The 24,879-nt window shown below is 51.7% G+C and overlaps 12 protein-coding genes across 12 annotated transcripts, besides 10 other annotated features; all 12 read left to right on the forward strand.

The window, feature by feature from the left end:
- On the forward strand, positions 1-6,198 carry TraAM80_02294 (putative membrane associated protein; the record flags this gene model as incomplete). The annotated part of the gene is made up of 1 exon (XM_029379301.1): positions 1-6,198. A coding segment is annotated over one exon (6,198 nt), but the record flags the coding sequence as incomplete, so codon positions are not given.
- A 120-nt stretch (positions 6,199-6,318) lies between these two features.
- Positions 6,319-6,344: a microsatellite.
- A 99-nt stretch (positions 6,345-6,443) lies between these two features.
- Positions 6,444-6,483: a microsatellite.
- Positions 6,484-7,168: 685 nt separating this feature from the next.
- On the forward strand, positions 7,169-8,758 carry TraAM80_02295 (WD repeat domain 34; the record flags this gene model as incomplete). Its single annotated transcript, XM_029379302.1, has 1 exon — positions 7,169-8,758. The coding sequence occupies one exon, from the start codon at positions 7,169-7,171 to the stop codon at positions 8,756-8,758; it is 1,590 nt and encodes a 529-aa protein (XP_029240859.1).
- Positions 8,759-8,775: 17 nt separating this feature from the next.
- Positions 8,776-8,813: a microsatellite.
- A 265-nt stretch (positions 8,814-9,078) lies between these two features.
- On the forward strand, positions 9,079-9,630 carry TraAM80_02296 (small GTP-binding protein; the record flags this gene model as incomplete). The annotated part of the gene is made up of 1 exon (XM_029379303.1): positions 9,079-9,630. One exon carries the CDS (start codon positions 9,079-9,081, stop codon positions 9,628-9,630), a length of 552 nt encoding a protein of 183 aa, XP_029240860.1.
- Positions 9,631-9,946: 316 nt separating this feature from the next.
- On the forward strand, positions 9,947-10,252 carry TraAM80_02297 (uncharacterized protein; the record flags this gene model as incomplete). Its single annotated transcript, XM_029379304.1, has 1 exon — positions 9,947-10,252. The coding sequence occupies one exon, from the start codon at positions 9,947-9,949 to the stop codon at positions 10,250-10,252; it is 306 nt and encodes a 101-aa protein (XP_029240861.1).
- Positions 10,253-10,592: 340 nt separating this feature from the next.
- Positions 10,593-10,610: a microsatellite.
- Positions 10,611-10,658: 48 nt separating this feature from the next.
- TraAM80_02298 (syntaxin) lies at positions 10,659-11,441 on the forward strand (the record flags this gene model as incomplete). Its single annotated transcript, XM_029379305.1, has 1 exon — positions 10,659-11,441. One exon carries the CDS (start codon positions 10,659-10,661, stop codon positions 11,439-11,441), a length of 783 nt encoding a protein of 260 aa, XP_029240862.1.
- Positions 11,442-11,538: 97 nt separating this feature from the next.
- Positions 11,539-11,576: a microsatellite.
- A 188-nt stretch (positions 11,577-11,764) lies between these two features.
- On the forward strand, positions 11,765-12,940 carry TraAM80_02299 (putative tryptophanyl-tRNA synthetase; the record flags this gene model as incomplete). Its single annotated transcript, XM_029379306.1, has 1 exon — positions 11,765-12,940. The coding sequence occupies one exon, from the start codon at positions 11,765-11,767 to the stop codon at positions 12,938-12,940; it is 1,176 nt and encodes a 391-aa protein (XP_029240863.1).
- A 345-nt stretch (positions 12,941-13,285) lies between these two features.
- TraAM80_02300 (uncharacterized protein) lies at positions 13,286-15,331 on the forward strand (the record flags this gene model as incomplete). The annotated part of the gene is made up of 1 exon (XM_029379307.1): positions 13,286-15,331. One exon carries the CDS (start codon positions 13,286-13,288, stop codon positions 15,329-15,331), a length of 2,046 nt encoding a protein of 681 aa, XP_029240864.1.
- Positions 15,332-15,532: 201 nt separating this feature from the next.
- Positions 15,533-16,384, forward strand: TraAM80_02301 (uncharacterized protein; the record flags this gene model as incomplete). The annotated part of the gene is made up of 1 exon (XM_029379308.1): positions 15,533-16,384. The coding sequence occupies one exon, from the start codon at positions 15,533-15,535 to the stop codon at positions 16,382-16,384; it is 852 nt and encodes a 283-aa protein (XP_029240865.1).
- Positions 16,385-16,552: 168 nt separating this feature from the next.
- Positions 16,553-17,974, forward strand: TraAM80_02302 (ribosomal protein L3-like protein; the record flags this gene model as incomplete). The annotated part of the gene is made up of 1 exon (XM_029379309.1): positions 16,553-17,974. The coding sequence occupies one exon, from the start codon at positions 16,553-16,555 to the stop codon at positions 17,972-17,974; it is 1,422 nt and encodes a 473-aa protein (XP_029240866.1).
- Positions 17,975-18,074: 100 nt separating this feature from the next.
- Positions 18,075-18,111: a microsatellite.
- A 148-nt stretch (positions 18,112-18,259) lies between these two features.
- Positions 18,260-18,296: a microsatellite.
- A 13-nt stretch (positions 18,297-18,309) lies between these two features.
- Positions 18,310-21,369, forward strand: TraAM80_02303 (transcription factor-like protein; the record flags this gene model as incomplete). The annotated part of the gene is made up of 1 exon (XM_029379310.1): positions 18,310-21,369. One exon carries the CDS (start codon positions 18,310-18,312, stop codon positions 21,367-21,369), a length of 3,060 nt encoding a protein of 1,019 aa, XP_029240867.1.
- Positions 21,370-21,380: 11 nt separating this feature from the next.
- Positions 21,381-21,402: a microsatellite.
- A 627-nt stretch (positions 21,403-22,029) lies between these two features.
- Positions 22,030-22,049: a microsatellite.
- A 43-nt stretch (positions 22,050-22,092) lies between these two features.
- TraAM80_02304 (3,2-trans-enoyl-CoA isomerase, mitochondrial precursor) lies at positions 22,093-22,941 on the forward strand (the record flags this gene model as incomplete). Its single annotated transcript, XM_029379311.1, has 1 exon — positions 22,093-22,941. The coding sequence occupies one exon, from the start codon at positions 22,093-22,095 to the stop codon at positions 22,939-22,941; it is 849 nt and encodes a 282-aa protein (XP_029240868.1).
- Positions 22,942-23,076: 135 nt separating this feature from the next.
- Positions 23,077-23,110: a microsatellite.
- Positions 23,111-23,170: 60 nt separating this feature from the next.
- TraAM80_02305 (putative nuclear transcription factor) lies at positions 23,171-24,805 on the forward strand (the record flags this gene model as incomplete). Its single annotated transcript, XM_029379312.1, has 1 exon — positions 23,171-24,805. The coding sequence occupies one exon, from the start codon at positions 23,171-23,173 to the stop codon at positions 24,803-24,805; it is 1,635 nt and encodes a 544-aa protein (XP_029240869.1).
- Between the last annotated feature and the right edge of the window lie 74 nt (positions 24,806-24,879).

Here is a 24,879-nt window from a genome sequence, read left to right on the forward strand (position 1 = left end):
GAAGAGCGTGCACGGAAAGAGGCTGAAGAGCGTGCACTGCGAGAGGCTGAGGAGCGTGCACTGCGAGAGGCTGAGGAGCGTGCACGGAAAGAGGCTGAGGAGCGTGCAATGCGAGAGGCTGAGGAGCGTGCACGGAAAGAGGCTGAAGAGCGTGCACGGAAAGAGGCTGAGGAGCGTGCACTGCGAGAGGCTGAGGAGCGTAGTGTTGACGTGAAGGATGCAGTGGTAGCAATTGAGGATGCGGCAGCACCCATTTCGAGTGAGGGTTTGAAGCACAATTCCTCCGTTGAAGTCCCTGCGTCTTTTTCAGAGGAAGCTGCGGAGTTCCGTGCTGATGGATCCGACGACGAGTACGAAAGCTCCTCACTCACGAGTTATAGCGTCAACGGTCGTACTATGTCTCAGGTTGAAAACGATAACGGCATTCTTGCTGGTGTGGCAGATGATGTTGCGGATTTTTCTTCTGATGCAAATCCTACACTTGAAGTATTTGAGCAATATGCATCGCAGGAGTTGAATCGGCTCGGCTTTACGGAGGAGGACTTGCGCTGCCGACGCATCGAGTGCCATCAGTATGAGACGATACGTGAGCCTGGTCGCTGTTTGTTCCCTCCCGGGGAGCTAATAGGCGGCGACTTTTCCTCCGCAAACGTGCTGCTTGGCTTCTTTCGCGCCAAGCAGCTTATTATCTCCAGCTTCATTCCGCGCCAGAAGAAGGTGGCGGAACGAGAGCGGCACGGCGATCCGAGCCAGCGTTTGTTGAGCACATGTTATTGTTTCTTTGAGAGCGAGCTCCTTCGGGACCTCTCAGTGACGTTTGATGACGAAGATCTTCCACACAATGCGCCCACGGAGTGTGTGATGACGGAGCGGGAACTCCTCTCGGGGCCGGCGAATACGGCAGTGAAGCGGGCACTCTCCAGGTTTTCGTTTGGGGACCCCCTCCAGCTTTGGGAGAGGGCACGGGGCCGCTCCTTCAACCTTCTCAAAGCCCGTGATAAAAACTTGCATCAACAACAGACGACCCACACAAGCGGTGCAACCGCAAGCAACATTTGGGTGAGCGAGATTGATACAAGAAAACCGGCCACCGCTATGAAGGTGTTTGCTGGTGGTGTTCCTTTACGGGTGGAATGCACTAAAGTTGGCGGGCCCATGATGGACATTCACGGAAGTGACGTTGATCCGGTAGTTCTGTCTTTGGCGTTCTTCACTATCACGAGTAGCAGCCGGATGAAGGTCTCCGAGACGTTTTTCTTTGACTCCGCGGTTGACATTTTTTATCCCCACAAGAAGCGTCAGGAGCTAATGCGGCGAAACGAGGTGGTGACGTTTGTGCCGCAGGAGTTTATGAGCTCACTTTACCTTGTCGTGCACGTCTACCGCCCTGCCAGCGAGGACCATGAGAACTACGTCGACCTCTACACGCGGCCTGATCGGTACAAGAGTCAACACGTGGTCCCAATGAAGCAGGAAACACAGCTGCTCGCCATGACGTCCGATACGCTTGAGGAGTTGGGCTGGGGGTTTTCCCCTTGCTGCCAGCAGAAAAATTTTTGCTCAGAGGCGGTTTCAGTAAACAAATTGTACCGGAAGTCTGTTAGTGATGTTCAACTTTGCCATCTTGTGAATGATGAGAGGTCGAGAAATGCGTTACGTGCAGTTCCCTTTGCGGTAGAGCTCACGATAACAAACTGCGGATCGCACGAGGTGGCATTCCCTTCGCAGTACGCGGACCCGCTTCCAGAAGAGAACGAGACGATGGTGAGTCTTTTGAACCCTGACATCCCTGGGGCCCGGGCGCAAACCTACCGGTATGTTCCCTGCGCCGTTCCCATTCTTACATCTGGCTTTTTCAACGCCTATCACAACGTCTACTACTTTCGCATGAATGCAGTGAAGTTTTTGAGTACAGGCGGTCTTCGCAAGGTACCGAATACCCACCGCACGTACGTTATGCAGATTTGCGTGAAGGACCAAGACGTTTCTCTTGGGGAGGAGGGATTGCCATTGATCTACGGACGTGGATTGTCAGGGAAGACGCTGGAGACCTCTTCCTGGAGCTCGACGGTTCATAACTGCACCGATTTTGAATTGAACGATGAATTCAAGGTGCAGTTACCTCTCTTTTTGACGGATACGCTTCATATCTTCATCACGCTCTACGCCTCTTACCAAAAGAAAAATCCCCCCGTGGCGGGTCAACAGCGACTGTATAAAATTGGCTACGCGGCATTCCCAATATGCCGGAATGGCGTGCTGCGTGTGAAGCAAGATTGGAAGCTCACGTTTGTCTCTGCTGAGCAGGCGGTGGTGATTTCTGCCGGTGGATATCTTGGAAAATTTCCGGAGGCACCAGAGTCAGCGCTATTAAACAACGGCTTACCTATTTTACGTGCCTCAACGCAAACACGCACGTCCATCCACGCCTCGAATGAAGTTATTGCGGGTGTCCTGCGGGGTGCGACGCCTGCATTAAGGAGCATCGCACAGGACGACGAGGTGTTTGCAGTTTCAGGGACAATGGTGCCGGGTCAAGTCGCCCGAGACGATGCGGTGCTTGTCAAGCTTATTGCTCTGATGCGAGAGCTGCCTCTGGCAGAGGTTCTCGCCTTTTTTCCATTTTTGTCATTTTTAAGCCTTGCGCTTGTCAGCTCCCCTTCGTCCAACGTGAGTTTGGACTGTCGTACGGCGGCGCTGGACGTTTTGGTTGACATGACACACAGGGCCCAGGAGTACGACATCGCCACACAGGCCTCAAGACGGCGCCAGGGGCACCAACAAATGCCTGAACACATACAGACTTCTGCGACAAGAATCTTGTATCATTATCTCTCAAACAATCTCTTGTACAGTGGGCAGCGGTATCCTCTGTATGCGGGTGTGGCAGAGGTGTGGCTGCATTTGTTGGCCCAAGCGAGAAATGCTTTGGGCGCTCCAGCGGTGAACTGCACGTCTGATGAAGATTTCAAAGCCACCAATAACGCTAAGGGTAGTGCGTTGCCGCAACGGAATATCAAGAAACAGATGACGGATCTCTCATGGTATTTGTTTGATATCATACTGCGGTCCATCTATCTATTGGCTTTGGAGAACCCCGATACCCCACGCACCAAGCTGTTACATCCAAGTTTCTACATATTAGTACGAAAACTTTGCATCCAAGTGCTTGATGTGCTTAATGGCTTCACCGTTGGCGGAATTTTGGTGCGGCGGGTGGCGTTGTTTGTACGTAATCTTGGCAACTACTGCGATCGTGGGCAGCTGTTGAAGATCTATCAATGTGTTGTGAAGTTTTTTGAGGAACGAGGGGATACGGAGGGGTTGTGTGTGTTTTTGAAAATAACGCTGGAGGATCCGGATGTCATGGGGTTGATGCTGCCTCTATCGCCCCACGCCAAACCAATTTTTTTTACCCGCATTTTGCTTGGCGCCTTCTCACACCTGCTGATTCACCGGGAACGTGACACAAGGGTGGAGGCGACGGAAATGTTGTACTCCTTCCTTTGCGGTCTTGCAAACAACCCACGTATTCCCGCCGTTAATCTTCGATGGTTGGCCTCACAACTCTTCTCCTTACTGAAGCCGCTGTCGCTGCAGTGGAAGACGTATATGCATTTATGCGAAAAGGTGGAGGGCGCCACTGCCATTGCCGACAAGCGACAACTTGTCGTATGCATGTTGTGGATTACCTACTACACCTCCCGCGACATCATCCGCCAGTGGTTGGTGGAGGAGAAGGACGGCAAGGCTCTCACTGGGTTTCTGTCCCTTATGGCCGAGGCCCAGTCCCTTTTTCGCTACAACGCGGGTACCGACAAGACAGACTTGCACGGAGAGACGAAGACAACTAGGGAGTTGCGGGAGTGGGATGCCCGCATGTCGACATTTGTGACAGCGCTGGGGTCGCGGATATGCAACATATTTCTTGAGGATATTCCCTGCGTCCTGCGCACGTTACGTAATGATCAGGCAAATACAGCTGTGTACCCGTTTTTTGTCATGTTGGAGAACCTTTTGAACTTGGGAAACTCCACCGTGGCTCTTCAATTTGGTTCCACCGCCTTGTTTGAGGTTGTCTGCTCGCTGTTTCCGGAGATCATCAGTGGGACAGCGCGGATGAGTGGCGGTATGGTGCTGCTCACCTTTCGCCTGATGAGTAGTTGCTGCCAGCACGTCCGGTCAATTGCTGGGCGAACCTTCTTACTTATGAGTCAGTCGTACTTCAAATGGAACTGCTCTCTCGCGCGAATGAAGTCGCTTACCGCCAACGCACTGGTGTCGGTGGCGGAGTCGAAGACACGTGATCTTCACCTGGCAGGGCGGTTCATTGAGTTTCAGTTTGATGAGTTGTTAGCGAACGCTCGTGCAGAGGAGGATAATTACAATGCACCCTCGTCGAACTACGACGAGCGATACGAGTGTGACAGCAGCCAGTCTGGTGGCGACTCTGGTGTGAAGTACCGTTACAGTGTCGACCCCCTGTTTCTCTCTGTGCAGCGCTGCCTCTCCATACCGACGTACCTGCTGGAGGGGGACAATAAGGGAAAGGGAGAGGGACAGCACACGGATCATGGCGTGAGGGGCGTGTGCCACGGCAGCGTTTTGTCGCCACCGCGCTTCTCGGAAGAGTTTGCTGCCATGTCTGAGTCTGCGCTCAGCCTCTTTCGTGACGTCTTACGACTGCAGGTGGATGCCTCGATGCGATTTAAGGAGGCGAAAGTGTTTGCCTATTTTAAGGTGTTGCGCAACTTCCTTCGACAAAATGCGCTTCGGGAGGTTCTCAAGTGGCTCCACAGACTTCACAACGCACACAAAGCCAACGGGGATATGGCGGAGGCGGGGATGGTGCTTGTCTTCATTTGTGCCTTGTGCTTCCGCGTGACAGAGATGTTTTACCATCTTAGGGGGAAAGACTCTCGCGGGGCACGCATGCCGTTTGCTCTCTTGACGCATGTCTTTTGGCACGACTATGTGCGCCTGTTGCCGGAGGTAGATACGCTGCTTCCCGTCGACACGATTTACGCCATCGTGTCTGAGCTTCACGTCTGCCCTGACGAGGCCTGCTTCTTTGTGGAGGGGCAAGTAAGGGCCCTGAAGGAGGCTGCGGAGCATCTTGACAAGGACTACTACTACGAGCTCTCCATTGGGGTCATTGCCATCGTCGACAAGTACCTGCGCGCCATCGGAGACTACAAAGGGGCGGCGATGGTGCATACGGCGATGACAACGTGGTGCACAGCCATTGCTCAAGAAGGCAAACGGCGGAACCATTGCTACTTTCTTCTCTGGGCCCGCATGGAGCGTGAGGAGCCCCGCAAGACGCGGCGGGAGATGCAGGAGAAGGATGCTTTGCTGGGCGAGCGATCGCAGGGGTTGCCGGACGGCCGGGCCATTAAGCGCGTGTACAAGATGCCGCCCGACACCCCATTGAAGGAATTTGAGGAGTACAGCAAGGAGTACATCAGTTCCCTCTTCGAGGACGCGAACCTCGTCGTTCTCACAGACGATCTCGTGGATACCCTCCCGGCGCTACCAGAGCCTGCCTCCAAGAAGAAGCGGGTGCCTGCGCACCATCACCCACCGAACCGTTGCTGGGTCACCGTCTGTGAGGTGCATGCAAGCCTTGTGAAGAGTGATCCAGCGCCTCCCGACGGCTTTGACGAGTCCAGGCACCTCCAGAAGTTTGAGAGTATTTTGTACGTCCACTCAAAGGCAGAATCCACCGGAGCGATGGTGGGTGACGTGATGAACCAACGCATGTCTATAAGTGTCTATGAGTTGGATCGTGCCTTTCCCTCAACGACGAGTGCTATTGATGTCTGCAAGCTCGAGACGTCGCTGCTGAACGCCTATGAAACGGCAATAGAAACTTTACGACAGTGCAGAGTAGCCATTGAACAGGCGCCTGAAACTGACACGCTTATCACTGTGCTGCGGGCGGCGCTTTCGCCGATGGGGATCACACCCCCAGGCGTATACATGAAGGAGGTTATCTCCGTTATGAGCGGCAATAGCGAGGTCAGGGATGCTATCATCTTACTTAGCGCGACCGCACGGAATAAGTTGTCGGTGTGCGAAAAACAAAACGTGTTCCTTTCACGGCCTGAGGACTACGCGCTTGTCTTGAAGGCGGTGACGGATATGGAGTGCTGCCTCATCGCCATGACGGATGCGTCTGGTGAAGATAATGAATAATGGAGATAGAGAGTTAAAATAACTAAAGCACCAAACGGAAAGAGAGAAGAAAAACAGAAGGAAATAAATAAAAAAAAATGGGTAGTGCGCGGTGCGGTGAAGGGGGCAGGGGGAGGAGGAGGTGGTGGTGGTGGTGGTGGTGGTGGCACGGAGACCCCACAAAAGTGCAAGAGTACTTTTTTTTTTTTTTTGGAGTGGATACGAAAGGCGCATGGAGACAAAATTGTTACCACATGGAGAGAGGGATATATATATATATATATATATATAGATGGATATATATATGGATATATGCGTGCGTACTTTTGGGGTTGAATTGCATGATTTGATAATTGCCTGCTCTCCATGTATGCGGCCACGAACCATCGTTGGTTTGGCAGTTTTTTTTTTTTTACGAAAAATATCTACGAATGCGAATCTCATTTCACTCGGTTTTGCTCTCCCTTTCCCTTTACTTGAGTGCAGCCAAAATTGCTGACTTGGTGCGTATGTCATAGCATTCTTCGGTGCCTGGCAGTATTTAGAGAAGAGACTGACTTGCTTCTTTAGTTTGTGGAATTGAGCCGATGGCTGCTGTGTCTTGTTTTACTTGTTTTATTCCCATCCCTTTATTTTATTCCGTTCCCCGCCCTTCCTCTCTTTTTGCCGCACGCTGCATGCTAGAAGTGATACGACGGAGCTCCGCAAGCAAAAAAAACCCAAGCAAAACAGGGCTGTTGCAGAAGTGCCTTTATCCATTGGCTAGCTGCGGTTTTTTTTTCCCCCCCTCTTGACGCGTCTTGTTGTTCCCTCTCTCCGCGGTGCTGAGTCTTTTGGACGGTGTGAATTTTGCTTAGGGAATGCAGGCATCTCATGCCTTTTTTTTTTCATTTATTTCATTGTTTCTCTCACGCCGCATTTACGTGGCAGAGTAATAGGAGGAGGAGGAGCGGACAACAGCAACAGAAGGAACAGGGGACGCAGAGGCAGGATGTCGGCTCCGTGCAATTTTAGCGACACGATCACCGGCGAGGTAGTTGTGCCGTCAACGTGGCGCAAAGTTACCGAATGTATTGACGCAACCTGCCAGACAGCTCCGCTTAGCGTGTGTGAGGCGGAGGTGCAGACGACCATCAGTGCGCTACAAGTGATCAATCGGTTCGACAAACAAGTGGGTCATGAGCAGAAAAAGATTCAGACCACGTTAGATGGCCTGCAGTACGTCTACGCGGGGGTGGAGGTTGACGAGGGGAGGCTGGCCACCTTCTTGGAAGACTCCAAAAGTGATGTGCTCTCAATGTTGTACCGCAACGCAAAGAGTGGCGCATTCAACAACTATGAGCCCAACTGCTCGACCAAAAGCACCGACATTGCCTCAGTGGCTACGCTTTCCTCACCGTATGCTGTAGAGGGGGAGCTGCATGTGCTCGCGCTTAGCTGGAATTCGAGTGGAATTCTGCTTGCGGTGGCATACGGCCGGGTGGACACAGCGGGCTGGTGCCACAGTAGTGGCGTTGTCAGCATCTGGAATTTGGCGCGTCCGGACATAGATGTGAATGCGCCGCGTCACACACTAGAGATGGATTCATTTGTCACTTGTGTCGCGTTTCATCCAACGCAGGCATCTGTGCTTGCAGTGGGGATGTACAGCGGCGAGGTGGTTATGTACTCCGACGTGACAAGTGCACTCCCGACCAAGATGTCGACAGCTGGGTCGCCACTTTCGCACAAGGAGCCGGTCTCCTCGTTGCAGTGGATGCAAAGCCTACAGGAAATGCGGGAATCACACCGATTTATTCTCTGTTCTTCCGCGCAAGACGGATGTATTTACTTCTGGACCCCGACAAATAAATTGACGCAACCACTTGCCGCGTTTTCCGTGGAAAGTAAAAACGGCGTTACTGTCGGTGTACAGTCCCTCAGATTTGCACGCCCTGCCGGGGGCGGTGGGGCGAGTGTTCCGTCGGGCGACGGTTTGCTCATCATTGGCCTCGAGAACGGAGACGTCGGCCGCGCTCGTCCAGGCGTTGTGAGTGCATTGTCCCTACGCAGCACCGACGCACTGGTGACGTTGGAGGTGGATTGGCTGAACGGCCACAGGGGACCGGTGCAGAGCGTAGATACCTCACCGTTCTTCCACAATTTGTGCCTCACTTGCTCTTCCGACGGCAGTGTTCATTTGTATAACACCCTGGAGCGCTCTCCACTGGCGACCCTTGAGCCCTCGCCAGAAACGAAACATTTCCTCTACGCGGCGCAGTTCAGCCCCTTCCGTCCAAGCATTCTTGCGGTGGTGTCGCGGAGTTCATTTCTGCACTTTTATGATCTTCAAATGTCGCAGTTGAAGCCGATAGCCTCAATAGAGGCCGGCGTTGATGGCGCGCCGGTGTTGTGTTTGGCATTCAATCACACTTCCCCTGAGTGGCTGGTCACGGGAGATACGCGGGGCTGCGTGCGACTCTGGCGACTGCCATCCACGCTTATCCAGACGACTGACTTGGAGCGGGCAGCTGTTCGCGCCACCCACGCCCACAGCAGTGACGAGAGTGCGATGCGCTCCCTATTGGGATTTTCGCTCTGAATTTCTCTCTTCTCGTCTTTTAGTGTTTTTTTCCATCATTATTTTTATTTTTATTCGCTTTTCTTTTTCCGGTTTTTACTGCCTGTGTTGCTGCTGTTTTGGTCCCGCAACAACAATCGATGTGTATGTTTTTGCCCCGTCTTTGATTTTTTTCACCTCCGACGCTGAGATCTGTCGACTGTGCTGTGGTGGATCGACGGGAATGGACTCTATTCCTCTTTTTTTTTTGTGTGTGGGTGTGTGACTTCATGTTTTCTTCATCCTTCTCTTCCTTTCTTTGCCCCTCCCCCCTACTCCCAAGTTCCACCGCCGACTCGTACATGGCGTATCTACGCCTTCAAATAGCCGTTGTTGGCGCTGCAACCGTCGGCAAGTCGGCGTTTGTGCAGATGATCCACAGCAACGGTGTGACCTTTCCCAAGAACTACCTCATGACAATGGGCTGTGACTTTATTGTGAAGGAGTTGCAGGTGGACGACGAGAACACGGTGGAACTGCTCATCTTCGACGTCGCGGGGCAAAAGGAGTATGAAACAATGATGCCCACCTACGTGGAGCACGCTGCCGCCTTTATTCTCATGTACGACGTCTCGAATAAACTGACATTCGAGGCCTGCGCGCGGTGGATAAAAGCGATAAAGCACGTAAACAACGACATGATTGGATTCCTCATAGCAAACAAGATGGATCTTGCAGACAAGGCGGAGGTGACGGAGCGCCAGGGCAAGGCCTTTGCACACGCCAATCAGATGAAGTTCTACAAGTGCTCCGCGTTGCGTGGGGTAGGCGTTCACGAGCCGATTGACGACATTGCAAAGCTCTACCTGGATGCGTACAACAAGCGTGTCGAGCAGCTTTCCCAGATGAAGTAGATTGTTTTTCTGCGTGGGTGGCGTATGTGGGGAGGGACACGGCGGTGTTCTTGCAATGAACGCGCAGGCGCTTTGAAAACCAAGAGAAAATAGTAAAAAAAAAAAGAAAAGAAAAAAAAAACGAAACAAAGGACACACAAAAGCACCCAAAGAACTTGAGAGAGGAAGGGAAAGAGCGAGTGAGTGCTAGAAAGGCCTATCCAAGCAACTGTGAGAGGAGCGGAGGATGGGGATGATTAACGCGTTCCTCATTTCGTGTGTGACTTTTGCATCTTCACCCCCCTCTCCCCCTGAACTCCGAAGGAACACCACATGAATGATCAACGATGAGGAAATATGCGCCCTTCTTTTGGAGGATATTCATGAGCGTTTCCCGCTGCACGAGTCGGTTCTTGAGTCAGTTGGCTCCTGGCGTGTTGTGACATGCAGCTTTGCGGGCGGCGCCAAGGGTTTTGTGCCGTACCCGGTGGTTGAGCAAAACGAGTTCACGTCGGCGTGCCTAAGGACTGTCGTGGAGGTGGTGGACGCACTACGGGGGAGAGGCTGCACGGAGGTTTTTCTGGTTTTTGTGGACAGCGGTGGGTCGCTTACGTTTTACCGTGCAAACACTCTGCGTGGTTGATGGACACTTACTTCTCTTTTGTTCTCCCACTATTCGAAGGGAGGACAGTAGAGAGGATAAACGAAGGGCGGCAGCACAAGGTAGAAGCAAAGGGGCTGCGTGAGCAGGAGTAATGAAAGGTGGCAAGGAAGCGAGGATTGTGTTGAATGTACATCTTTATTGCATTTTCATTTTAGCTTTTCCATTGCGGTGGTGTGCGTACGGAGTGCTCAGCTGAGGCGCCTCTGCTTTGGCCCGTCGGGGCTGCCAATCCCATCGAATATTTTTGCTTGTTCCTTTGAGGTGTGTTGTGTGTGTTTTTTTTCTTGAAGAGGCAACCTAGGCACGGTTTTTTTCTTACGTGTGTGTGTGTGTGTGTAAGGGAGAGAGTTTGTGCCGCAGAGATTGAGAGAAACAAAAGGAACAAATGGAGGATCCCAGCTGGCGACGGAACTGTGACCTCCTCACAGATGCACTTCAGTCGCTGGATCGCAGCACGTCGCAGATACGGCGGAGCACGAACAAACTCACAACGCTGCGGGACATTGCAAGGGAGCGGGAGCGGGTGAAGCAGGTAACAGGCAGCACGAATGCCAAGGAGGTGCACAGCATACAGGATGCATTGGGGCTCATGGAAAAGTACATGCGGCTTAACCCCGCCCAGCTGCGGGGGCAGGGCGTCAAGCTCACCACGGAGGCAAAGGTCGCCATGGAGAGATACCAGAATTCATGTGACGCGTTCTACAAAAAATGTATTAGCGTCGAGCAATCCCTGCGATCCTCACAGGGGACGACGCATGTGAAGGTGTTGCCGGGAAGCCAGGTGAGCAGCGATGCCGACGAAGCAGATGAGACTAGTGACCTGCTTCAAAAGGGTGCGGCGGGCGCACTCACGCAGAAGGAAATCTTTGAGCGCGACCTGCACGACGATATCATGGCGGAGCGGCGACGGGAGACCTTAGAGATTGCCGACAATGTAAAGGACATTAACGAGATATTTAACCACATTCATCTCATGGTGGAAGAACAGGGAGACTCTCTGGATGTCATTGAGGGAAACGTTGGCATGGCTCAACAGGCCACAAGAAACGCAGCGCAGCATTTGCGGCAAGCCCAGCAGTATCAGGAGACTCCCAAGCGCAACAAATTCCTGCTTCTTTTTGCTTTTGTGCTGGCGTTTATAGTGTTTTTTACGGTATTATTCCACTGAATTACACATCTTTCTGTAGAGTTATGGAGGTAGTTGCAAATGAGTGGTGAATGCGCGATGCTGCACCTGCGCGTGACTACGGTTTGTCGCTTGCGACTGCTTTTGTTTTTGTTTTCCTCGCTTTTTTTTTTTCTTGCTTCTCTCGGCTTCTGGTACTTCTGTTTGTCGGGGCGCGTGAAGAAATTAAAGGGCACGTGTTTTGAGGAACGTCAGAAGAAAATATTAAAAGCGAAAGCAACCAGCTTGAGCGATTAAAAGAAGGAAGGAGGAGACCAACTACATAGATACGCACACACGAGGAGGAGGAAGAACAAAACGTTGAAATGACGACTGCGGTGGTGACGCCTTGGACGGTGGAGGGCGATGTGGATTACGACAAGCTCATCAAGGAGTTTGGGAGCTACCCCATCGACGCCGCGTTGCTTGAGCGACTGGAACGTGTCCTTGGGAAGAAGCCGCATCACTTCCTCCGTCGCGGCATATTTTTCTCCCACCGTGACATGAATCTTCTACTTGACGTGTACGAGGCGGGGCAGCCGTTTTACCTTTACACGGGGCGAGGCCCAAGTAGCGAATCGATGCACATGGGCCACTTAATACCATTTATGTTCACCAAATGGTTGCAGGACGCGTTTAAGGTGCCGCTTGTCATTCAACTAACTGACGATGAAAAATTTTTTTTCCGAAACATTGATATTACCCAGATTGATGTCATGACAACAGAGAACATCAAGGATATTATAGCAATGGGCTTTGATCCGGAGTTGACGTTCATATTTCGAAACTTTGACTACATGGGCCACATGTACCGCACCGTGGCGCAAATTGAGCGGACCTTCACGGCGAGTCAGGTCCGAGGATGTTTTGGGTTTAAAATGGAAGACAACTGCGGCCGTTGGATGTTCCCGGCGATTCAAGCGGCTCCGTCTTTTTCGTCAGCGTTTCCGCACATTTTCCCACCGTCAAAGGGAAATGTGTTCTGTCTGATTCCGCAGGCCATTGATCAGGATCCGTACTTTCGCCTCACACGAGACATTGCCCCGCGTCTTGGTTTTTTAAAGCCGGCCGTAATTCACTCAAAGTTTTTTCCAGGCCTCAGCGGATCTAAGGGAAAGATGAGTTCTTCTACGGGAGCGGCGGTGGTTCTCACGGACACGCAGAAGGTGGTGAAGGATAAAATTAACAAACATGCCTTTAGCGGGGGTGGGGCAACGAAGGAGGAACAATTTGTTCTCGGGGCTAACACGGACGTGGATGTTCCCATCCAGTGGATGAATTTCTTTATGGAAGATGATGAGGAACTTGCACGGATCCGCAAGGATTACATGCTTGGACGCATAATGACGGGGGAGGTTAAGAAGAAGCTGATAGAAATTATAAGCGGCATTGTGAAAACTCACCAGGAGGCACGGGAAAAGGTTACTGACGACGATGTGAAATTTTTTACGAGCATCCGACTTATGGGACCAGCGAAGCATAACAGTGCGAAGTCTGATTGAAATGGGCCGCTTTGACCCTGATGTTATTTTGCGCTTTGGCCAGTCCGTTTGTGTGTACTTGTTTTACTATAAGAGTCTGTTTTTTTTTTTTTGTTGTTTTGGCTGCTTCTTTGTTGGACGGCACTGCCGACTGCCTGGCGCAGAGGGAAATGATGAGAGGCGCTTTGCGCCTGCTTAGCTTTTTTTTTCTCTTTTGCCTTGACAGGGATGCTGTGGGCATCTATGAAACACTTTGAGCGTTTTTTTTTCTCTCTTGTCTCTAGTGCGTGTGTGTGGAGGAAATAGACGAGAGTGAAGAAGGAGCAAAAAACGGAGAGAGGGAGGCGGGGGTGTGGGAGGTGTTTCATGTCGGTATGGCGCAGGTGGCACGTGGATGCTGTTCCCGAGTGGAGGTCCGCAGTCTGCCCTTATCTTCTTCGCTTTGCGCACGGCTGGCCGAGGAAAGCGCCACACGCGCAGAAGTCACCGACAAAAATATTTCCCTCATACTGGGCCAATGTGGCGGTGCTTAGCGACCGGGAACGTGACTTTTTCGTTCAGTGCGTCGAGTACATTCGCTACGGCATAGAAATGCACCCAACGTCGTCCGTGGTGTGCGCGATGAATCGCGTGGCGGATGCTGCGGTGAGCGAGCGCGTGCCACTCAATGCAGCTGCGGAGGCTGCGACAGACTTGATATGTGACGTTGTGCTGATGCCCGACGGGCGACCGTGCATGGGGTGGTTTCTAGACGAGTTTGAGTTTTCTCATTACGCTGCCGTTATTTCGGCGATGGAGGAGCGTTGGTGTGCGTCTTCGGGGTCCTTATGGGCACTGAAGGAGCGTGGCATCACGGCTCAGCTGAACTCGATGACTGCATGGAACAGGCAGGAAAGCCTTTTCATTGAGGCTGAAAAGTGGACCACTGAACGAATGCAGTCCTACGTCTTTAGGCACGTGCGGTTCGCGGAGAAGAACGTGTCTTGCATGGAAAGAAGTGTCGATAGGGCGCATCTGTTATCCTTGTCACTTCTTTCCTCAACAAAAAACGTGAATCGAGAGCTTTTTCTACCGTCAATCAGCAGCTGCGTCGCATCTTTAGGAGAGCGGGGCGGTAACAGCGCCATGTATCCGACTCTCTGCCGTTCCTTTGGCTGTGTATTAGCGTTGCAGCCGCCCGAGTTTATGGAATTTCGTTCCCATGCGGAGACATTTGGTGTAGCACTATGCTCCATAAAGAGTGACGATGCGATCTGTCAAGTGTATCAGCAGCTTGTGCAGGATGCGCTGGATGTCGTTGTATATGGGAGAGTGCCTTCCCCACCTGCTCCATCTATATCCACCGCATTAACTAACGCCATACGCAACCTTCTTAATGATTTAACAGAAGTGGACAAGACGTGGATGTGGTTCCCAAGGGTTGTGACACTTTGCCTTGTGGCACCTACGCCCTATGCCAGAGACGAGGGCATCCGTGCCGCGGTTCTTGCACTCTCTGCTATGGAGAACTACCTGGACGCGTGTGAGGCTGCCCTTCTGCAGCAACACGTCTCTTTTGATAAACCAAGCGATGCAGACGCGGCGGTTTCCTCTCGCGGCGAGGTAGGTCTGGTGGACAACGCCGTCTTGGATGGTGTACTCTGTGGTGAGGCCGCTGCTCCTCTATTTAGTGGTGGTGATGACGAAAATGATGATGTCACGGAGAGGGGACCGCGTTGTCCCGATCTCAGTACGGCTTGGGTGCCAGGTGTGGGATTGGATTCATCTTTTTATGTCTCCAATATTCTTGCCGCCTGTGACGCTCTTTCCGGCATGCTTGGGGTGATGGAGTCGATCCAATACGCTCAGACTGCGTCTCAGCGGGCGGTGCATCGGTTCCGACACAAACTTAGAGTCCATGTTTTACGTCGATTTGGTTTTGTGAATGCCTCCAAAATGTGGGGAAGTTCTTTCAGTGGCAGGGCGTTGCCTTTTTTGAATGCTCTCTGCACTTCCCTGCATTCCGGGGAAAGCACCGCGGTATTTCGTTTTAGAAATAATGGGAAAATGCCGCACCCGTTTGATGCCATTGCAGAGCCCTCACCACTCTTGCAGTCCCTTGCGCCCAAACACCTTGCTTTTCCTGGCGCAGCTCCTTGTTTCTGCGTTGAGTGTGGTACGGTGCAGGAGTTGAAGGTATTGGCCGCCGAGACGGAGAAGCGAAAATCTCTGCGTTGTTTCTTTGCCCCAGGTGCTTCGAAGAGAGGTCTTTTTCTCGACTTTGTTGCGCGTGAGAACGTTTTCCAGGATCTGGCAGCTGTCGGAATGACTCAAATTGAGAAAGCGCCAGAATCTCCATTTGTGGATGTGGCTGCTCAGGTGGAGGAAGGCCGAATCGTTGCGCGCCTTCTGAAGGTGCCTCACTGCTTGTGACGTCGTGGAGGTGATGGGTTTGGAGTTTGGTGTGCCCTTTTTTCTCTGTTTGCCGCGCCAGATTTATCCCTCTTTCTTTCTGTGTATGCGTGCATTCATGTAGCCCGGACTGGGCGGAGGAGGGCACGTTTTGTATGTGCTTTCACGTCGTCTTCTTACATCTGTTTTTTCGTGCAGAAGAGCAGCATCTGTCAAGGAATAATGCGAGCGCTTAGGCTTTTCGGTAGACGTGCCATTGCGTTTGGCGTGGGTGTCGCAAAACCCACGGCGGTTCGGACACCGTGTCGTTGTCTCTCACAGCGGGAGATAGTTGCAGCCGACCTGCGGGCTGATGACACTTTCAGCGATGGTGCCGCGTTAAGTGCCACCACATCGCCATTTGCAGATGACACGTTTACTGGCGAGTTTGACGAACTTGAGGCGGCCTCACAGGAGATCCATGACCTCTGCTTTGCGATGATTAGTCACCTGCAGAAGGTTGACCCGGACGAGACAAAAGATCTCTTTCAGAAGCGCGGTGCCCGCAGGTTTCGCGAGCCGGTTACTGAGAACAAACGGCGTCTGCTGCACGGACACGGCTTGAAAAGTCTTCATCGCAGGAACTGCTACAGAACAAGGCAAGAGTACGAGGAGGCGACGCAGCTGTTTCTTCAGTTTGGGGAGAAGCTCCTGCTGCTGCTCACCAAACCAGTTATGGACCGCATAATTGAAACTTCTGGGAAGGGCTACAGAGATCATCGCTCGGATGGTGTTCACAAATATCGAAAGCCTCTGGAGCGAGCAAGTTGGCGCGGTTTCCCTCATCGATGGTACAAACACGCACCGTTTGAGGTGCAGCAGCTCCGGGCTGACATGCCGGAGGCGGCGGTAAATAACACCAGGACGATGCGGGATCTCTCCACCATACGTTCCTTGTTTACGCTTATGGAACCACAACACTCGTTTAGGTCTGCTATTGAAAATCGCCTTTTTGAAATCACACGAGAGTATGACGCTGTACACAAGTCTACCAAGGGAGGCGATCTCGCTTCTCTCCCGCTGTATACATCTTGAGGGAAATGATACGCAAAGACAGCGACGCAAGATTTCTCGATATATATATGAGTTGAATAATTGTATACGGTTATTTTCCTTTTGTTTTTATTCTGAACGCGTACATACATATATGACCGTGATTTTGTTTTCCTTATTGGCTTGTATGCTTAGTGTGGGGGTTGTAGTATGCGCCTTGCTATGCAGTTGTCGCGCGGTGGTGCACACAATGTGGTGACCGCTGCGTTGTGCGTGCAGTGCCGCATGCGAAGTGGAGGGGGTCCGGGCGATAGACGCATCCGCACTGATTGGTACCGCTGCTATCCGTCGCTCATGGAGGAGAAGGAGAGGGACATGTATCACTGCTACTACCCATACCTGTTTGACCACGGGGACAAAATGAGTCTCTATCCTAAAATCCCCGATAACCCTCGAAGGTGGCAGCCCGAGCAGCTGCAGACGATGTATGACGCTATTCGAGAAGACAAGTATGATGCATTTATACGCCTTCGTGAGAAGTTTCCCGAGTTGTACCAAGACACCCGGGCTTGGGACAATCCCCCACCATTTGGCGAGTTTAACATGTTTTATTCGGTACGGTTTGGAATGATTGGCGTAAAGGCTTTTACTTGCAAGGACTACGACGAGCTGGGTAACCAGTTTGACTGCACCGCATTTTGGTTTCCTGACAACCAGATTGTCAGGCACGGCACACGAAACGGGGACGTAGGGACAGACAAGGTATACGTTGGGGCAATGAACGTACCTGTGGAGTTTCACAAACCACATGTGACGGCCTTTTATAAGGCGGCTGGTGTGCCTGTGAAACATGTTTGTGCGGGGTTTTCAATCACCCCCGACGCCTACGCACCTGTGGGCACAAAGTTGGATGTCCGCCACTTCAAACCGGGCCAGGAAGTCAATATCACGTTTCAAAACACAGATTACGGCTTTCGGGGCGTGATGTTTCGTCACGGTTTTGACGGTGGCTACGTTTGGCTAGGCGATTCCAAATGGCAGCGTCGTCCAGGGTGTATGGGGGCGGAGGGGCAGAAGCGCATCTATCCGGGCCACCGCATGTCAGGCCAAACAGGGGCTTCCGCTGAGACCTACCACGGTGTACCTGTGTGGCGTATCGATTATAAAAACGCGCTTATCTACCTTCCAACGCTCCTTGATGCAGACGTCGGCACCTACGTAAAGTTCAGCGACACGATTAATACAAAGGGCTACACGCTGTGGAACGAGCACCGTGGGCTTCCCGCGTTTCCAACCTTCATTCCTGCTGAGGAGGAAGACCTGTCAAAGTTGTCTACGGATGAGTGTCAGTTGATGAGCCCCCCGCTATACATGTATTTCCGGGACGAGTTTGCGGCGACTCAGTTGGTCTCCCAGGCGGATGTGGAGGACGCCAAGAGTGCCAAGCCGACAACGGCGGCGCCAAAGAAGAAGGTCTACGACATGAAGAAGTACTTCGAGGCGCGTAAAAAGTACAGACAGAACCTGCAGAAGGCAAGAAAGGTAAAACTCATGAGTCTGCGTACTAGGGCGCATGAGAAGCAGGAGGAGGCGCGCCGTGCGAAGATTTTGAAATACAAACGTGTCAAGTAGGGATGGTCGACATTTCTGATTGTTCGGTGACACTGAGAAGAGAGAGCGAAATTGAGAAGCACGCACCAAAAAGAAAAAGAAATGAAAAAAAAAGCATTTGATACATACGTACATACTTACATACAAAGATACATGCAGGCACGCCGTGGTGGACCTTAATGGAGGGGATGCATTGTTATTACTTTCACGCTTATCTGCGTGGTGCACGATGACACGTGGCCTCATCCTTGTGCTTTTTTATTTCTTGTGCTTCTGTAAGAATTTTTTGGTCTTTGTTTTTTAAGTTGTGTGTGTGTGTGTGTGTGTGTGTGTGTGTCTGTGTTTCCAGAAAGTTAATGTCGGCGCTAAATTTATCTGAGGCCCGTTTGGCAGGCATTCTCTCTTCATGGAGAAAGGCTCAGCCCACAACGGAGAGGTTTGAGGTGGTGGGCTGCATTTTTGGCGCGCTCACACCGTCGACGCTTGAGAACCAGCGCAGTCAGGCTGTTCTGCAGTATCTTTTCAATTCACCCACGATGGTGTGCGACGTCGCAGTGTTTTTTTCCTTTGAGAAACTTTGTGTCGTCCACAACGGCGTGCCCGTTGAGCTGCCGCCAACCACTGACTCCTACGCGTACACGGCTGTTCGGTATGATGAGACTTTTGCTGACGTCTTTTCGTCCTTCCTCGCAAGTGCCGCTGTGGGTCTCTGCCAGAAGGAGTTGGCTATTCAAGAGGGGGAGTTTGCGTCTAAGCTAATCCCGGTGCTTCGCAGCCTCATTCCCGCGGAGCGGACAGTGGAGGTGGCGCCATTGTTGGGCGAGTTCCTTTTTGTCAAGGATGAGGCGGCGCTGTCATGCGTGGAGAAGGCGGCGGGCCTCTGCAGCGCCGTCTTCCGTCGGTTTGTTCGTGGGCTGATTGAGGAGGAAATACAAAAGGCAAACCCCAAGGCGTTAAGTTCTCTCCAGGAAGAGGTCACAAATAAGTTACAGATGCCAAGCACCGTGAAGGGTCTTGAACGGCTAGACACCTCCCAGTTTTCCATTGCCTCTGGACTGACACCATGTGTCATGCACCGTGGGACATACGAACCTCAAATTCAGCTTACGAAGCTGACCACTCAACCGTTACGAGGCGACATTATTGTTGTCCGCTACGGTGTGAAGAACTGCGGCTACACTGCCTTTATTGCTCGCACCCTCATCGTGGAGGCTAATGCGCCGCCTAATGCGAAGGATGCATATCAGTTTATCTATTCTGTCAGCGAAAAGGTGATGGAGCTGCTGCGAGTGGGCACTAAACTAAACGAGGTGTACACGGCTGTCATGAACTACGCCACGGCCACCGACGAAGCCCTGGCAAAGCATTTACCAACCTCCCTGGGTTTCTCCACGGGTCTTATGGTGCTTGAGGCTCGAGGAACTATTTCTGGAAAGGGCACTGTGACCGTCGCCGACGGGATGACGTTTGTTGTTCGAGTGACGCTTGAGGGAGTGCCGGATGGCAGCGGGGATAGTTTTGATATGGAGTTGTCCGACACCGTCAGCATCAAGGACAGTGCGGCGCAGCTCAACACAAAGACATCCCGCAAGCTGGAAGAAATTCTCTACGATGCGGAGGTGCAGGAGGAGGCCTTTAATGTCACTACACGTGAGTTGAACAAGATTACTCGTCAAGGGCAGAGCAGCGTCCCTCTCATGTCAAGGGAAGCTGCACGCGATGAAAGACTCAAGTCGCTTTTGAGGGAGTTGCACGCTGAACTGATTGCCGCTGGAGGAAAGAAGGCAACAGCAGCTGCGATGGAAGAGCTGCGGGTGTACGAGATGGGCCGCCTTGCCTACGGGGATATTGTTCCGTATCCCAAGGAAGGCTCCTTCCCACCGCAGGCACGGCATGACATCTACGTGCACGTGGAGAAGGAGGTTGTGTTCCTTCCTGTGTGTGGGGATGTTGCGGCATTCCACGCCTCCACCATCAACAAAGTGGACGTGAAGCCGGAGGGCGAATATGTGACGTGCACCGTCACGTTTCATTCCATGCAGGAGGCAAATATTGCGTATCGGCTTCACCGAACAAAGATATTTTTAAAGGAGCTGAGTTACCGCGCCCCGCAGGATGTCTTCTCGGAGTTGAAGATTGCCATTCAGGGAATTCACCAGCGGATCAAAAACAGAGACACGGAACGACGGAGGATATCTACAACTGCGGGAGGTGCAAAACTAAACATCACACCAAACTCACTACGGCTTCCGCAGGTCAAAATAAGACCGTCAGCCACAACTGGCCGCCAAAACAAGGAATGCATTGGTAATCTTGAGCTGCATCAGAACGGACTTCGTTTCTCATTCATTGGTGGGGCACCAATTGACATGTTGTTTGAGAACATCAAACACATCATCTTTCAGCCGGCCGTCAATTCCATCCGCGTTATTTACCACATTACTTTAAAAAAGGGCGTGGAGATTGCTCGTAAAAGCGTCGATGAAGTGCAGTTTGTGGCGGACGTCATGGAAAGCAGCGAAGCCGTTACAGGTGCAAGGAAATCATACGATGAGGAAATTGCGGCGGAAGAGCGTGAACAAGTGCGTATCAGTGAGACTAATAAACAATTTATGCGGTTTGCACAGGCGGTTGAGAAGATGAGTAACATAAAGACACAAATACCTGTGAGTAACTTTTCTTTTGAGGGCGTGCATGCCAAGGGATTGACCACCTTCAAGGCTAACAGGGAGGTCCTCTGGGCGATCTCCGATAGGCCACCGTTCACGCAGCGGGTGACGGATATCGAGGTGGTGTCGCTGGAACGCGTCATACCGGGTGGATCTACGTTTGACATGTCGCTTATTTTTAAGGATTACAAAAAACCGGCGGTGACGATTACGACCATCCCGAGAAGCAGTTTGGAGGTGATTAAGGACTGGTGTCTCGCATCGCGGCTGTACTACATGGAGACCTCTGTGAATCCCAACTGGAAGGTTGTACTCAAGACGATCCTCGACGATACAGACTGGGATCCGTGGCGACCCGGTTCAGGGTGGGCGGTACTCAACAACGACTTTGACGGCGACGAGGAAGAGGAGGACGAGGAGGATTCGGAGTCGGATGACTCAACGTACAACGAGGAAGACGATGAGGAGTCGGACGAGACAGGCAGCTCCTTCCTTGAGGACGAGGAAAGTGAGCCCGATAACAGCGATGATGAGGATGAAGAAAGCGCGGTGAGTTGGGACGAGATGGAGCGGCGCGCGGAGGCGCAGGACCGTAAACGCGGGTATACATCAGACGATGATGATGACAGGCTGCGCAAGAGGGCTCGTGTAGGAGACGCATCGAGAGCTGCACCGCTTCCGACACGAGGGAAGGCGCCTCGCATGCCAAATCCGGGTAGCGCAGTTCCGCCCCCACGCAAATTCTAACTGAGCATGCATATTATTATTATTATTATTATTGTCCCACTTCCTTCCTGCGTGCGTGTCCGTGGGCGGTTTTGAGTACACACTTTTTAAATATTTTTTTTCCACATAGAGCTCTCGATACAGACATTTATACAGGTGAAGTTCTTCGGTTGTGGAGGGCGCCAACCTTTTTTTTTTTTTGTTTGTTGAAAAGAAAAGAGAAAAAGGATTTTACTTGTTCTTGTCTATCGCTTTTGTTTTTGAGGAATCCACGTACGCTGGCACTCAGCAGCATCTTGTCTCGTTTTTTTTTTGGCTACTCTCTGCCCTGCCACCCGGGATCTAATAAGTGGCGCTATACATAAACCTGAACGTAATCGCCCGCACACACCTTCACACTACAAACACTTGCCGGCTGGCATACCGCGCATTTATGGCCGAGGGGGGTTTGGCGTGAATTGGAGTGCCTAGACGCACACTCTGCTCCGCACTCTGAGGTGCGGCCGTCGCACTCACGAACGACTCAAGCAAACGAAACAGAAGATACACCACAACAAAAACAAGGCGAACATCTTACATTGATGTGAGAGACATGCCAGCTTGGGATTTGTTTTTGATTTCTGCCACGCGCTACTTTCTTTTTTTTGTTCTTGTATTTGAATCATTTGTGCTAGTGTTTGCTATATATATATATATATATAGCCTGCTATGCGACCAGGTAGACATGGACGGTGGCTTCCCAGAATGGTGGTCAGACGAGAGTTTGGCACGGGAGGGACGGGAGTTGTGCAGCCAAGACGGCTGGTTGAGGTGACGGAGTCCCCGGTGAAAGACATTAAGATCCTTGCCATGAAAAACCCCGCGAAGAACGTTCTTTCTTCATCCCTTATGAACGACCTATTGGACGTAATTAGCGAGCTGTGCACCCCTGACAAGGAGAGTTGCCGCGGTGTTGTTTTGACCTCTGCACTTGTTGGTGCCTTTAGTGCTGGTCTGGACCTGAAGCTGCTGCACGCAAGCTTGGAATATGAAATCTTCACGCATTATTGGAGTCAGCTTCAAAAACTGTATGTTACCCTTAACACTCTTCCAGTTCCGCTTGTTTCGGCTATAAATGGAGATGCAATCGGTGCTGGCTGCATCATCGCTTTGGCATCAGACTACAGAATCATGGCTGCAAGAGCGGAGGAGCAGGAAAGACCATTTAAAATTGGCATTAACGCCACCAAGTGTGGATTGACAGTTCCACCATCGTTTGCTGCCCTCACGTCATACGTTGTGGGTCACAGAAGGTGTGAGGCGCTGCTGCAGCTTGGGGAGCTTGTGGATGCCCCGACCGCAAAAACGATGGGACTTGTAGATGAGATTGTGGAGAATGCAGATGAGGTCCTTATACCGGCGTTGGACATGGCTGAGAGGTTATCCAGCGCAGCGTCTTGGTGCTACTGGACGGTGAAGGACGTGTCACGGAGGAGACTTGTCGCGCCTTTTTGTACGCCTGCACTTCGAAACGCCGAATGCTCAAATTACTACGAAATGCTCAACAACCCCGATGTGAAGCGGGATCTTGGAGCATACCTTGGAGGATCGTAACGAACACTGAGTCGCTCTCATTGGTGAGCGCATGTATGCTTCTCTTTGGATATTGTTCTTGTTTTAATGCATGTGATTTTTTTTTTTACCTTGTGACCCGTTGCTTTTACGCTTTTATTTTGTTCATCTTATGTTTCCCTCCTCTCTCTCTCTCCCTCTCTCTCGCTCTAGGTGATTTTGTTTTTTTCATCTGTGTTTCTTGAGGGCTGCAGCGAAGTTGTGCCACTCAATGGGCGAGGAGGAGGATACGGAACTGGCACGAAATCTTTCCGAACGACTGAAAGCGGGCTGCTACGAGTGTGCGATTTGCTCAGAATTTATTCATCTTTGTGATAAGCTTTGGTCTTGCTCGGAATGCCATGGGATCGTGCACTTATCATGTGTTCGCTTCTGGGTGAAGGCACAGGCTGAAGAGCGGGAAAGACGGAGTACTGCTTGGGGCGCGACATCGTGCGACGCAACTCAATTTCGTTGTCCTCTTTGCCAGTTGATTAATTTAACGTCTACAGTGGCGGAGTACAGATGCTTCTGTGGAAAGGTAAAGCAGCCATGTGCGGATCCCCTACTCGTGCCTGGCTCTTGTGGTCAGATGTGTGAGCGGTCGCGTCGTGATCCAAGGTGTGGGCATCCCTGCACACTGATGTGTCATCCAGGGCCGTGCCCTCCGTGCTCCTTGGTCCGTCTGCAGTCCTGCTACTGTGGTAAGACAGAGAAAACTGTTGGATGCTCAAGTGAAGTGTATGGCTTTGAATGCAACGATGTTTGTGGGAAGTCTCTCGACTGTGGGAACCATCATTGCACCGTCCCTTGCCATGAAGGGCCGTGCCCAATCTGCATGGTGCTAAAGACAGAAACATGCTACTGTGGGGCCACGGAAAGAAAACTGCGCTGTGGCGAGAATGGACCTTTTTCGTGCAACAAGGTGTGCTCGAAGCCACTGGACTGCGGCAGTCACACCTGTCAGTTCAAATGTCACGAAGGACCTTGCCAACCTTGTGTACGGACGCCTGAGCGACAGATATTCTGTCCCTGTGGCAAGGTGCGTATAAACCAACTGCTTGATTTACCAAGAACGTCCTGTTTGGATCCACTTCCCTCCTGCGGACTCGTCTGCGGGGCACCACTTCCGTGCAACCATACATGCTCTTTTGTCTGTCATGACAATCCTGTATGCCCGCCCTGTACTAAGCTAATCACGTCCAGGTGTGCATGTGGCTCTTGCGAAGTCACATATCCTTGCTTTTATCATTACTTGCCTCCAGCGCAATGGCAAGAGGCTGCCGTAAAGGCAAACATTAATGTGAATAAGGTGACCCTTTGCTATCCTCCCAAATGCCAAAAGCCCTGTAGAAAGCAGTTGTCATGTGGCAAACATGTATGCAAAGAGGTCTGCTGCTCCAATGAAGATCACATATGCTACCAAATTTGCACAAAACGTTTGCAGTGTCGGATGCACTCTTGTGGTCAACTTTGTCACAAGGGACCGTGCCCTCCGTGTAGTGTCGCATCTTACCAGAGACTGTACTGCCGTTGTCGACGCACGTGGGTTGAGCCTCCAGTGCCCTGCGGTACAAAACCTCCAAATTGCAGTCATGAGTGTGCCATCCCTCGAGCTTGCGGCCATCCGCCGAAACACCCATGTCACATTGAGGAGAAGTGCCCGGATTGCGTGGTTCCTGTGGAAAAGAGGTGCGCATCACATAACAAGGTGATGCCATACTTTTTGCCCTGCTTTAGGCATTCCATTTCATGCGGAAAGAAGTGCGGTAAACAATTGGCATGCTGTGGAAGAAAATGCGAGAAGACATGCCATGGGGGGCCGTGTGAGCACCAGTGCACAAACAAGTTTCCGACGCTTGCATAAATTATCGTGTTGGTTCTTTAAGAAAAAAAAAAATGACTTTGACTTTCTGCGTGTTTGCGTGCGGAAAAAGACAT

The sequence above is a fragment of the Trypanosoma rangeli genome, assembly GCF_003719475.1.
Source record: "Trypanosoma rangeli strain AM80 chromosome Unknown Tra_15.4_contig_00051, whole genome shotgun sequence".
Taxonomy (NCBI): domain Eukaryota; phylum Euglenozoa; class Kinetoplastea; order Trypanosomatida; family Trypanosomatidae; genus Trypanosoma; species Trypanosoma rangeli.